The following is a 14807-nucleotide window of genomic DNA, read 5'->3' as shown; positions in this document are numbered from 1 at the left end:
AATGGCTCACAAATGCAAGGAATGTTTCAAAACTTTAAACCGCTGTCTATTCCAGGTGACATGGATGGACAGCACACCTTGGATATGAATGGGCTTACACATAAAGACACACAGGTCACACAAACTTACATTGAATTAAAATGAGCTTAAAAAGAATAACTTTGAAGTGGAAAAACTTACTCCTCCCGGAAAAGCACCATCTCAGACTCAACTTTGGACCTGACTGCAACGTGCTGATTACAGCACCGATGCGCCGCTTCTTTGACAAAAGAAAAAACCCAAAAAACAGATTTTCTGTAGGATTTTACGTACGCTCTATACATCAACCTCTCCTCAGAGGCTTGCAAAACTTCGCTCAGTAACTTCCGACAGACTTCTCCCCAGAAATTTCAACATTTCCTCTGTTGTCAGAATCTACTTTATAGTCAGTTTAGTATAAGTGCTGGAGCAAATACCTGAGATGCCCTGCGGTTGTGTGTCCACGGGGGTTTTTCTTATGCTAACTTTTACATTCCCCTCATCCTAAGGTAGAGTTACCTCTCGGTTGCATCAGTAACGCCGGGCATTTCACTGCCGTACCTGAAGCAGACGTGCACAACTCGTTGCGTCGTGCTAATAAAGGTTTTGGATGTGTGTGTGTGTGTGTGTGTGTGTGTGTGTGTGTGTGTGTGTGTGTGTGTGTGTGTGTGTGTGTGTGTGTGTGTGTCTGTGTCCAATCACACAACAAAGAGATGCAGCCATACATTCAAAGTATGTCCTTTAACAGACAACATCATCACATTTCCATGTCGGGAATGGACTTTTACTCAGTTTTAATTACATTCTGTCAGCATTCTTCCAAACTCGGTGAACACTTTCCTGTCAGGACCTTTTGACATGAGCGGTGAACTCTGCAGGTGAAGAGCGGCTCAAGTTGTCCACTCCCCTCAAGAAGGAAAAGGAAACGCACGCATAGGATAAACCGCCAGTGGACAGGTAGAGCCGAGGCCACAGGGATGAAGTGAAAGGTGAAAATCATTAGGAAACTGTAGCAGTCAGCATTATAATGACTGGGACTGAGTCCATGACTGTACGGATTAACAAGGACAAGGAAGCACAAGACAAGTAAAGAAAAAGACTCAAGGCGCAGCGTGTTGATTTCAGTTAATCCCTTTAGAACCCCATACAGTCACTTCTAGTTCTTTCTTTGTTTTTGTGTTTTTAAACTAACAATTATAAGTAAATAACGTTTACAGTAGCTACACCTCACATTTCTGATGAAAACATATATTTTTTTGCAGGGTACGAGTACAATCTGGTGATTTAAATGAGATGAAACTTCCGTGAAAACATCTAGAGGGATAGATAGATCTTTGTCATTGAAAGATAAAACACTATAGGCGCATACGAGAATGAAATTACGTTGCAAAGGCTTTAAAGCGTCTAAAACAAAACAAAGAAAGACAATATAAAGTGTGAAAGCACACAGTAAAAGATATTAACAGTAATAAAAAGTGCCAAGATATATTGTAATATTATACTGGATGTTGCAAGGGAAAATTATTGCACTGGAGTTATTTGTAATCATTATTATTTTAAATTCAATAAGTATTTAATTATCTAGTAGAACATTTCAGCTGAGTTAGATGTTTTCTTGTAAGTATAAACTGTAAAGTGCAATATCATTTTAGGCCGGAAAACGGAAAACCTTCATTGAGTTTTGGGCGTCCGTTTCCACGACAACGGTGCTCAGACCCACTGAAAACGCAACTTTATCAAAACAAATTGAAAACAGTGGAAAATCTTTCCGAAATGTCGTTATTTCTTACGCGCACCACAAAAGTAAATGTGCGAGTAGATACAGTAGACAATAACATCAATGTTTACCTCCAGAGTGTCATGACTTTATAGCTGAGTCACCGTAAAAACAATCCAAGTTGGTCGTCTGTCCACTAGAACGTCTGTGTTTTCAATGTTTCTGATGTTTCTGTGTAAACAGACATCATTTGAAATATAAACGCGGAACATACAAATGCTAAGACAATGCCTTTCCACTTGAAACTTGAAAAGGAGGCATAATAAAGGAAGGTCATCTAAGCCCACTGTTATCTTAAACTTTATAATGTTTTTTTTTAATTGCTGCATCACAATGTTACCGGGTGGGAGAATAACAACAAACATCATGTATCCAAGTACCGGGAATTCTTTGAATGGTTTCTTGGGTAAACTCCGACCATCCGGAGAACACTGAAGCCTTTCATGCAGCTGCGCGGCTTTCATTATTAATATCACATCACCATTGCAAGCAATCAGCATACCTTGGAAGCATGTATATGTGAGATCACATGGGAATAAACATTACTCTAATGATGATTAATGGTTCACAGCAGGGCCCAATCCCGTCCCAAAGAGGCTATTGGGTATATGTTAAAGGGCTTCTGCTAAATGTTTGCAGGGGGAATAAGTTCACTGGGAACATGGTTGTGTCACTGTGGTTAAAGATAGCTGCACTTACGGACACACATCCCAGCACCCACTGGGTGGGGTGAGCCGTACAGAAACAATATGGAAATGCAAAGGCTGAACTGGAACACAGTTAACAGCTGAGAGCCATTAAAGTCAATCTGATGACTGCAGTCATTACTTTTAATGCCAGAACATTAAACGTCATTGCCTCAGAGGCGACATGCTTTCATCACAAAACAACGGAGAAGCATGAAATGTTTGTAAATTAGTAACATGATTGTGCATTCCTCTCTGCCTGCTAAGTGAATACGTTTTAGGAAAACACTACCGGCTCGATAAGTCCAGTCACTTGTTGCTGCGAATGCAGCCGGCGAGCTCGCAGCCCCGCGGCTATTTCACGATATTGGAGCCGAGATGTTGTTCGGCCCGCCGGCAGTCAGCGCAGACAGAGACAGACGAGCTCCCCGACTCCAGAGGCCACCTGGCTGCATCCATCCAGACGCCTCAGAGCTTCACTCTCCTCTTCTTCTGCCTTCAAATCCGGCGTTGTCCATTGAAACATTGAGCCGTAAGGTGAGGGGGGGTCACGCTAATAGCCGCACTCCATCTTCTTTCTCCGACACCACTCGGTCCGTCTCTGTCCATCACGCAGCTCCGCCGCCTTCCACTCCCTCCCGCTCCCCGTCTTGCGTCCTTCTCCTCCATGACACTTTGGCCTATCGATCCGACTGCAGGAGGGATCGTTAGTTGATCTGCGCTGCCACCGCGATCACACCCATACATGGCATGCAGCAGGTAATCATGGTAAGTACACACCAGTGATCTAAAGCCTTTATACGCTCACCAGGGGACAGCAGTACCTTTTTTTTTTTTTTTAAACACCGTTCCACCTGGGATCCCCTCATCGATACCACCAACCGGAACATTTACTCGATTGCCTTGACGACAGCATGTCATTTAGAACACTGTGATCCAGATGTCTGATATAGGAACGGGAATATCGAACTCTTAGACTTACAGAGAGATGTAAAGTTAATCAGAGATTCCCATGGAAACAGCGCACAGCAACCAGACCCTGGATGGAAGGAGACGTCATGGGCTTGACTGCAATGGGGTTGTCACGAGAGGCAATGGGTCACGAAACAAGAATATGAGCTGAGATTTCTGTCTGAAGAGCCTGGAGGGTGTGCGATTCAGCAAACACCTGCTTTTAAAGTTACTCTACCAGAAAAAAGTCTTTAAAATATACTTCCCTAAAAAGGTCTCACTTCTGCACAGAGGATAAACCAAAACACCAAAACGAGACCAGTCTCAGTCATTTCCACAAATTTCCAACCCGCAGCTTCCTAAATCGATCACACCAAAGTGTTTTTTGTTTTGCTAACTGACGTCCTCTTTGGAAATCTGCCGCAAGGGATTCTGGGATATCAAAGATGGCGGCACCTTCAGCAAAAATATCAACATTAGTCGGATTCACCAATCTCTTACTTTAATCGTTACTTGAAAAAAGTAATCAGATTTCAGTAACACGTTACTTGTAACTGCCCATCAGTGGAGAGGACAGCTGGGCCAGACAATCCTAACTGACATCCGGTATGACTCAAGCGTATGCGTCCCGTTCTAATTTATTGTGTTTTCACTTTCTAGTCAAAGTAAATTTTTTTTGTCGTTCGCCACTGAGCTTATTTTGGACTTGGGTCAGTGAGTGTTTGCAGAATTTTGCACCCTTACCTCCACTGCACACATTACAGCCTGCGAACGCCTCCTTTCCTGTGAAGACACTGGCCCTCGGATCTCAATTTGCACCTCAGCAGGTGAACTCCACACCTCGCGGCGCTTTTCAATTAGACAGGACGGAAGTCGAAGCTGGGTGTGATGCTAACAACCTTTGCGTCAAACCCTTGCGGGAGATTTTCCACTCGGCCCCGTACTTCCTTTCCGTTCTAAATCAGCTTTTTCCTCTTTGTCTCCTGTTTCTTCATGGAGTTGCCAGTTTCCCATCTCTCTATCACCTCCAGAGGGCAGAACGAGGGTGCGGATATGAGGAAAGCAATAGAAGAAAGGGGGTGCGAGGAAAAAAATACGAAATAAAAGTGTCAGGAACTCATTTAATTTGAGCTCGGAGTCAAGCGGAGCGCACTGTATATTCGCCACCTGCGAGCTGCGGATTCAGCCTCTGGCCATGCTGTGACGACGCCTGGTGGGCCTGTATGTGCAAAGCTAAAGCTGACAATATCGCAGCTCCGCACGGCTCAGCGGGGCAAACAGAGAACAGGATTACCTCTTACTATTGATCAGGGGAATTGCACACATTGCAGATAGTTCTGAATGACAGCCCTGAATACTAGTGGGGGGGAAGATCACTGCGAAATGTCCCTCACAATCAATACCATGGCACGGCACCGGTTTAATAGCACCTGTCTCCTGTGTCATTTTGAGTTTTTCTTTGCTGTTGCCATGGTTATTATAATTCCTGTAATTCATACAATCCCCCAAGAGGACTAATACTGATCCCTACTGTTTCTGGGGAGAGGCTGCGAGCTACCTTCGACTGGGGGGGAATACACACCACTGTCCTCTGTCTGATCAATACTTGGGTAAGGTGAAATAAGACATCCAAGGGACCTTGCACATTTTTTTTTTTTTTTCTTTTTTTACAAAACACAGACAGCATAATAATAACAATCAAAGCTTGGCTGAAGTCGAGAGTTTACATTTTCCCCGTATTGACTTGCTGCCATCTGCAATAACTCACCATCATAGCCGGGTCTTAATTCTTCAGCACAACCATTCTGTCCCATTTACCTCTGTGTCTTGGCTCATTTATAGCAGCACAGAAGTTGTAATGGAGCCAAGCAGAGGAGGGACGGTGCCTGATTGGATTAGAGTTACTCTTTTTAAGAGACCGAATATGTCAGAGTTTTGTCAGTAATCACTGTTTGAGCAGCCTACGTCACCGGAAACTATACAACCTGACATCAAACCTGGACGTGGCCGCGCTTCTTGTGCGTAGACGCATAGCATCCCGGACGCCACGCGCCTGGCCTTCATGATCCAGTAATTTCGCAGACCCAGAAAAAAAGAAAAAACAGAGCGTGGAGCTGCCAGTCAAACCCTGCCGGGTGAGTGTTTCCTGACCTTGCTGAGCCCATCTCAACATCTGTCCTCTAACCACAGCTGTCACATCTCGGGCACCAGGCAATAAGTCTGAGCCCATCTGAAATAACGCGGAGAAGAAGATGGAGAGGAACCATCTACTGTCTGTCTAGCCTGCAGACACTCACCATCCACAGTGAAGACGCAGTGTGATAATATGTCTCGTCTTCTAGTGAATATCATGACAGCCGTCCAAAGGCATGAAAACATGCCGAGATATGTATTTCAACTAAAAACACTAAAAACAGATCTTTCTTAAACATACTGGACACATTTGAAATTATTTCACGATGACACTAAAATGTTTAAATGAAGAAATAATTATCCCCTTTGTGAGGACATTCTCATTGCAAGACAAGTTTATTTCCATAGCACCATCAAGACAAGGAAATAAAGGAATTAATTGAAAACAAGACGATTAAGCCTCTTAATCTTTAGCAATTAAGAACATAATGAATCAAGTTAAGCCCCGGCTAGCTCAGTTGGTAGAGCATGGGCCTCGCAATCTCAAGGTAGTGGGTTCATGTCTCACGCCAGCTCCCTCACCACCCGCAGGAAAGGTTCTTAATCGGTGCAATGTCATCTGGGTGGCAATGCTCAGACTGCCACCCGGAAACGGATAAGCAGGAGGAAATGGATGAATCAAGTCAAGATTTTATTAAGACAAAGGTAATACATTTAGAAAATAATTGTTGTCAAGCCTGAGCAAATAATGTTGTGTTTTAAGGCCGGATCTAACAGATGTGAGTGTCCAAGCAGTCCTCAGGTGTTCAGGAAGTTTGTTCCACAGGTGTAGGAACTAAAAGCTGCTTAATCTGGTTTCTACTGACTCTGAAGCAATTAGTAAACTTCTTCCTGAGGACCTCGGGGGTCTGGATGTTTCATATTCTACAAGTCAATGTGAGAGGTGTTTCCACAGTCACATGCTTAAGTTGATCCTTCGACAGAAATCCGTTAATTCTTGCAAGCCTTTTACAATGGAAGATGTTGATTTTGTTTTTAACTTAATGTGGTTGTTGAATTTCAGGCTTGAATTGCCGTTATAACTGACATGTCGTCAACTCGCCTGAAAATCCAAATTAAAAAGCAGCACCAGCATTTCCTGTACATATATGCTCTTGTTGTTGTAATATGATTTTGGAAAATATAGCAGCATATAGCGGAAGAATAAAAGGGGGCTTACAATGGAGCCTTGTGGTGCCACTAAAGAGATGTTTGAAAAGAGACAAAGCTGAGGGTAAAGGAACTTGGAGGTTGTAAAAACATGTCCTTGAAAGCAAAACGGAAAAGAAAAATTGTCCAAAAAAACAAAACATCACTTCCTGTTTCATGATTATCATTTTTATAAAAATAAGGACAGCTTTGACTAAAACTGTTTAAATATATGTTAGCTATTCCTTCCAAAGTAGTAGCGTTGCTCAGTCAGCTTTAATCTTCATAGCTTCATTATATAAGGTATCAATAACAAGTCTTAAGGCTTTTAAATGTTCACTTGTGTTCATTTAATTAACTGTAACTTTGAATCTACGGGAGTAAGAAAAGCACAAACAACAAAGGTCCAACTATTGATGTTTTGTTTGCATTTACATATTCTGTAACTCCAGAAAAACGGGGCCGCTGCAACTTTCCAGGTGTTAAATTTCACCTCGGTGCGGCAGTGCAGTGTTGTTGTAACAGATACAAATCCAGCTGTCAGCGCATCACACATTTAAATACCAGAACTGTGTCAGTTTAGAAGATGAAGACCTGTCAGGCACAGGTTAATGAGGGTATGACTCAGAGACAGCCAGAAGACATGTCGGGGGGGGGGGGGAGAGGGGAAAAAAACCCAGAAACTGACATTTTCAAGCAGCGAGACAAGCCGAGTCAAAGATCTGAGACTCCGCTGAGCCACGGCTGTGATAAGTCACTAGCTTCGCACCCGCTCCGCCCCCGCCTGCTAAAACTTTCTCACTCGGCTCATTTGCCTCGGCGCTGCGCGGGATGAGACGGAGGCTGGGCGCCCTTGAAGTTTTATTGGCAAATTCCATCAGTTGCCGCTCGTGATCAGAGCGGCGTTCTGAAAAGTCTGAATTGGAAAAGCCTGCGGAATAAATAAGCCAAAGTGAGAGGCAAAACTCACCAATTTGAGACCATTTGACTTGTGATAGAAGAGACAGATGGAGAGGGAAAAAAAAGAAGGGAGAGAAAAAGAGAAGAAGACAGGGAGGGATAGAGTGTCAGGGGCAAGGCCTATTGATCTGGAGGCTTAATTAACCATCAGATGCCTCCGACACAGTCTCTGATCCTCTATGATCAGTGGCAGAGTGGCACCGCTCTTGGGGGAGTTGATGGCGAGGTTACCGAGAAAAGAAACAGGAGAGGGAAAGGAAGAAGGGCAGAGGAGGAGAAAGTGAACAGACAGATAAAACTGATGGATCATGAATTCACTTTACAAAGCAGTGCAGAGGAGGGGGAGGGACGGTGGGGGCGGGAGGGGGGGTTTGAGAGGTGAAAAGCCGGAGAGCGCTCCGGGAGAACGGTGGAAAGAAATTAATGATGAAAAGAATTTGGATGGAGAAAACTGAGAACTTGTTTACGCGACATCTCAGGTGAAAACGCATAGGGTTGTTTTTGAGGAAACGTTGTAAAAAACATTTCTGTTTACACGGAAACAGCAAAAACACTGAAAACTATGGAGGTAGCATGCCAGGCTACGAATGTGGGATGGGAGTAAACGGGCATTCGTATGGACAGAGGTTGGATTGCTATTACTGTCAACTATAAAACTACCGAGTCCCAGGTCAATATGGAGGCCGCCGTTGTTGTTATTGTCCATCTACTCGTGCTGCGCATGAGCAGCCGCAGATGGAGCACGAGTGTTGTCAAAAAGTTGCGTTTTCCTCCGTTTCCACGGAGACCGACTGTTTTCAAGAATTTCAGTGACTCCGAGCACCGTTTCTGTGTAAATACAACTCCAAAATGGACCAAACGTTTTGTGTTTTCACTTGAAAACGTTGTGTAAACATAATAAAAAACACAAAAGACAAACGTTTCTGGAAGGGACTAAAAAAGTAAATAAGCAATGAGGATGGCGACTCAGGTAGTAAGTTATACGTGAATATGAAATGTCTGACAACACAGCATCATCCCCCACCAACATGCCCGCCCCTGCACGGATGCAATCACCTTCAGTGAGTACGCTGATGCGGGAGCCTCGTCGATGCCGAGATGACAGCAGTGACTACTCGAGGATTGAATTGCCAGTTCTAATACACCTGAAGAGCAGAGATCTCGGCCCACTGATGTCGACTGGGTAGAATGGGAATTGACCTGAGTGAAAGCGGTGATGAGCCGGAGTGAAGGAGGGGTGGATTGGTACTGACGGTAATCCCTCGGAGGTTTGAATAGTGAAAGAGCGGACCACGGAATGACGAGGGGGGTTGTGAGGCTTTGAAGGTGTATGTGGACTTGTGGAAGATGCAAGCATTTCAGAGGGGATGGTGTTAATGTAAAATTGATCTGGGGGGGAAGTCAGATTACAGACAACACCAATTCATGGGGAAAATATATTCAGTGAGCGGGGAGGTTAGAAGGTCAACCACGCTTCCCATCAAGGCGAAGGGGAAGAGAGAGGTTGAAAAGGAAAGGGGAAAAAAAATCTAATTTGCGCAGCCTTTTTTGTCCCGTAGCAGTCAAAATATACACAAAGGTACTAAAAGAGTGAATGAAAAAAGGAAAGACAAGAAATATTAAACTCACCGATGCGGCTAATGGAATTAGCTCGCGGTGTGGACATGTTGTCTGAGTCCTCCGTTGTCTCGTAGAAGCAGTGGGAGATGTGGCGCTCGTGGCTGTCCAGGAGGAAATTACCGGAATGATCCAGCAATGGAGGACTGGCCAGAGCGTCCTGTATGAACCAGGAGAGAGACGGAGGGGAGATCTCACTTCTGTGCAGGAACTCAAGATGGCGTTGGTATATTCGCTGATATCAGTGAGACTAATTTGTCAAATTTGACAACCGTTTGTGTCGTCGTCATGGTTACAAGAATAAACACGTTCACTGTGTTGTCATGTTTGCGTTTGGTGAGTGCAGGGGTTCAAACATAAGGCCCAGTCCGGCAAAACCACCAAGCAAATTGTGAAAGAATTTGTATTTTTTTCTTTTTAAACAAATTCTTAAGATTAGTAAAAACAACATAACAATGCCATGAAAACCAGCTACCTTATTATGAAAAATGCATTCTAGCATCGCTCTCTATATAACAGGGGTGGGGAACCCTGGTACCCGAGGGCCGCAGTCCTGCACGTTTTCAATGTGTCCTCACATTGTTATGAAGCTTTCTGCAGCGCCTCATCATGATAACTCAGGTGTGTTTGAGCAGGGAGACATGGAAAACATGCAGGGTATGTGGTTCACCACCCCTGTTCTATAACATAACTTTGTAAAAAACATTTATATTGTAAAAGCTTTTTCGGGTAATGGTCAGTAGCCATAGTTTGGTTCTGTGAAAAGAATTTAAAGGTTATTACATCACTGTGTTGGCTCACTCAAGATGAAATTGGGCTGCACGTGGCCTATGAATTAAAATGTGTTTGATGTCTCTGGATTAGTGCTTCAGTACCTGAATTTAATTTCATTTCATTTCATTTTGGACAGAATCAGTTCTATATTACAGGCAGGGCACAGCCAATCACATCATGTCAATTTTTTTCCTTTTTCTTAAATATGTACATATGGTAAGGTGAACAGAAAATAATTAAAAGGTTAAAACAAAACAATCAAACCTCATAGAAATTGGGAGATACATACTCCCAGAGAGGAAAAGGTGCAGCAGAGAGTAGATTTGGGGTTTCACGTTGAGTCATCAGTGAGGCTATATTGTTTCAACAAAGTCTGGTTCTCATATATTTTTACCCATTTCGTCCAGTTGTCGGTGAATGTGTTGCTTTGGAGATTAAGCAGTTCTCCTTTCCATCCTGTAAATCTCATTAACAACACTCATTCCTTCATGTTCGATGGGGGATGGGGGCTCATGGAATCGCCAATGACTCGTGATAGTCTCCTACTATTTTGTGTTGCGTGTACGTATAACCACTAAAGTGGAACCGGGTGTAAATTTTTTAATTTGAGAAGTGGCCTTGAGTACATGTGCAGTAGATTTTACTAAACCATGCATGCATTAAAAAAAATATAAAAATGGGCATTCAGCGATAACAATAACCAGCAAAGCGGAATCTCAACTGAATCGGAAGCCGAGGCTGCAAAGTTCCACCGTATTCACACACAAAGGAAGGAACGGGTCTATGTCAAATGGCTTTTAACGTGGCGCCATCAATACTCAAGAAACATGGAAACCGGGGCTCCAGTATCCATCACAGCTCACGTCGGTATTTTCTAGTTCAGCAGTGTGAAACGGGTACTGCAGCAGTTGAAGCTGGATAAAGCTCCATGGATTTCCCATAGGCCAATAGACAGCTGTCTCTAACAATGAGCTCTGGTAAATGGACCAGTGACATTTGCCATGTGGTCAATGTGCTGCACTGCTGAGTATCGAGCTCACTGTACTCTCGCTGCTTGTGTCAGGCCAGACAAGAGGGGGTGGGGTGGATGGGTGGAGGGGTGCGGGAGAATTTGGTGGTTAGTCTTCAGGTCTGGGACCTCTGGACCTAAAGAGTCCTGTCAAAGGTAGTCTTTCAGGGTGGAGACCATAAAGCTTTCACAGTACAGTCAAAATGAAGACGGGGAAATAAGTCTCATTTCCACATGTGGCGAGACAGAGAGAGAGAGCGAGAGAGAGAGAGAGAGAGCGAGAGAGCGAGAGAGAGAGAATAAAACCAGGCATTATTTTCCAGAATCCTTCCCCGCAGCCTGTGGGCATCAGGGGAAATGCACCGGAGGAGAACTCCCAGCACAGGGCCTATTACAGAGCTCCCTCACAGAGAGATAGTATTGTGGCGTTCAACCCTGGACCTCAAGCATGCTTTAAACCGGGAGGCCTTAGCTAATATTGATGTCTCACAACAGACAGCTGGCTCACGGCCAGGATGAAGGGGAGAAACAGAAGGGAACAAATAAAAAAAGAAAGTTGAACAGGAGAGGAGGATGCGGTGGAAGAGCGAGCGGATGGGAGGTCGCAGAACGTTTCTAGTAAACAAACGAAAGGAATTACAAGAGGGTGTGGAGCTGCAGGGGTATGTGGGATGAAACTACTGTGTAATGTGGAAGATAGTTATTCTCCTGAGTGTGGCCTGAGAATGTCAATCATCAGCACTTCAATACAATTGAGAGGTTTAGTGAGGTTGCGAAATCAGGATGTTATTGGTGCGTAGATCCCAGATGCCATGTGTCAACCAACATACAGTCCATACTGAACTGTATGTTTCTATCAAAGGCAAGAGTCAAGTTAACTTTTATGTTTCATGAATGTAATGGTGTATAGTTTAGCACTTATGGCTTTGGATACGGGCCAGGACTTCCTGTTTGACTTGTCCATTTGTTGAATTGAATAGGGAATCTCTACCCACTACAAGAACAAGGGTTTGAATTTTCCCTTCTTCTATCTACAGTGAAGAACAGCCGGCTGTCTCCAACTCTGAGTCTGGTTCTGCAGCTTTCTTCCTGTTAAAAGGGTTTTTTCCTTTCCACCGTCTTGTCTGGTTCCTCAGTGAAACTGTATGAAATGAAACGACCGTTGTATTCGGCACTAAACTGAATTTAATTGAAAATCCTTGGCATGGGTGTTTTTCCAGGTATTCCATGGTACCCCCAGAATTGCAAGTAGGAACAAATGCCATGGTCTGTTTTTTTTGCGTTTCCCTTGATATGGGCTTGTCAGAAGGTACCCTGCCTTAACTGGAATCAGCTCCAGCACTCGCAACCTTGACGTGGACAAAAGCATTACAGAAGATAAATGGATGGAAGTTCTGCGTAACCAAGACTGCTCAAACAATAGGTGTTTGTGGCCTTGCTTCACCATCATTGTGAGGTCTTGAACATGTGAGCCAACCCAACACCTGAAACCGCGTTCAACATGTGTCAGAGGCCTACTAGGTTATTTTAAAATTATCATATTTAGCCATTCCTGTTGTGGGGGTGTACATTTACGTGAATTCCCAAGGTCAGTGAGGTCACTCTTGAGGAAAGGTTTAAGAGAACACAGTAATTATGACTGAGTTTAGAGTAAGTCTGCAGTAAATGAAAGTCAATGCAAAGTCCCTTGAAGGTATGAAGATACGGAGTGTGTGCGTGTAATAGCAATGGGTGGGAGGGGTGCTGCGGGGGGGGTTGGGTCAACCCAATTACAATCAGAGCCGTGGCCACTGCCAGCCTTTTAATAAAAAGCAAGTCCCTGGATGATTCCGACTCAATAAGGTTCAAATTGTCGAAATGAAGATTTATTTTACTCGCCTTCCTCTCCTTTATTCAAGCGCTTGGTGCACTTTTTAATCAGTATCAGATCGGGTGGGGACTTGTCGTGAGCGGCAAAGAGGTGAGAGGGAAGGGTTGGGGTGAGAGAGAGAGAGAGAGAGAGAGAGAGAGAGAGAGAGAGAGAGAGAGAGAGAGAGACAGAGAGAGAGAGAGAGAGAGAGAGAGAGAGAGAGAGAGAGAGAGAGAGAGTCCATGTATATAGTGTCAAACGAAACAGCGCTCGGATCGACTGCTATGTTAGTGTGTTGCCGAGTGTCTGAGAGTCGAGCAGGTTAATTTGAAAAGTATTCATTGTCTTCTTTGTCAAACAGACACTGAGCTCATCACGACGCAGAGCCAAAGTTGCGGCAATTTAATCTTTGTGTGTTCAGTATTAATGAAGTCAGCATCCGTTGCATACTAATGCTTTAACGCCGTCTCACTGTGTTTGCTGACTTGTGAATATTGACTGACCGGTGCGAGTGGATCCAACAAGCTGTGACACTTCCATGAGTCGTGCGCACCTGCTTTCCCCTAAACACACACTGTCAGTGGGCTTTTCTTTTATTCAACGCTGAACCGAGCAGAGGACCAAGCTGTCTCTCACAGGAAGATAAAGATTTGATTCAACAGCAGCAGCTTATTAGTGCAAAAAGTTGTTCTTTTCAGCCATTCAGAGATTTCAGAGAGATTTCAGTGCTTTCTTACACCGGGATCTCATCACCTCAGCATGCATTTAATCTGTCTTAATCTAGTCATTTTCCGACTGGATTATCCTGTTGACTGAGGGAGAGGGCACAGCACTTTGACTCACATTGAGCCCAGTCAAGATCAGCAGCTGCTGAGCTCACGCTGGCTTCACTGAGTTTACACATTTTCAAGTGAGAACGGAAAACATTTGTTCTTGGGAGTTTGTTTACACGACGACCACGCTCGAACTCACTGACAACACAACTTTTTGACAACACGACTTTTTGAAAACACTCCGGGGAAAATTGAACTTTGTGTGTGTGGTTTCATTACAAAAACAACCAAGAGCGCCAACTTGTGGCCTGGCATGATTTTGCCCTTTTCTGAACTAAAAAATACAAAAATTAAAGAATAGAATAGAATAGAATAGAATAGAATAGTTTTATCATTATCATACATGTGATTAAATGACAACTCTTGTCGTACAAAGTACATGTATAGGAATCGGGTAAAAAGATAAAATATATAAACATTAAAGATTAAATCTGGAGATAAAGCCAATAAAACTATAAGTAGGGTATGTAGTCCAAAGAGCAAGCATGACAGAAAATAAAAAAACAGTAGACATAATGAAAATATTGCACTGTTGACGTTGACTGAACACTGAGGATATATGATAAATACATATCATTATTTAGGATGTTGAAGCTATTTGTTATTGTGTGTTCAGTACCAGTATGATGTGTGAAATGCTGTCGTGTAAACGGGACCTCAGTGTGAACATTGCACTTAGACTGAAGGTAAACTTTGGAGTCCGTTATACCTTCATATTAGTTTATTGTAATATTTTCAGAACAGGACGTACTAAATGAGGTCACTGAAGTACAGTAAGTTTGACACTGTCTGTGTGGACACAATCTCAATGCATGTGTTAATTTGCTGTTGTTTAGTGCAGATTCTGCACAAATGTTGCCGGTGCATCAGCATCACTGTGACCTTGAGCACTCAGCAAGGTGGAAGAAGCCGTGTGTTGACAGCCGCACTCTTAAGCTGTCAACTAAGGCTAATAATGTCTAGTCCATGGCCATTTCCTGGCCTTCTATCCCGGTCTCAGCCTGCTGCCGTG

The 14807-nt window shown here is 43.7% G+C and overlaps 1 protein-coding gene across 1 annotated transcript in view; it reads right to left on the bottom strand.

Moving 5' to 3' along the window:
* LOC308125596 (partitioning defective 3 homolog) overlaps positions 1 to 14807 on the bottom strand; it is a gene marked incomplete at its 5' end in the record, with an annotated part of 413756 nt that overhangs the window by 160189 nt on the left and 238760 nt on the right. The window contains one exon of the mRNA XM_080489471.1: positions 9343 to 9490. Coding sequence (XP_080345597.1) covers positions 9343 to 9490 — 148 coding nt within the window. The remainder of the gene's footprint in view (positions 1 to 9342; positions 9491 to 14807) is intronic.

The sequence above is a fragment of the Lipophrys pholis genome, assembly GCF_963383615.2.
Source record: "Lipophrys pholis genome assembly, chromosome: 20".
Taxonomy (NCBI): Eukaryota; Metazoa; Chordata; class Actinopteri; order Blenniiformes; family Blenniidae; genus Lipophrys; species Lipophrys pholis.
The sequence above is the reverse complement of the archived record's forward strand: the minus strand, read 5'-3'. Positions and strand labels throughout refer to the sequence as shown.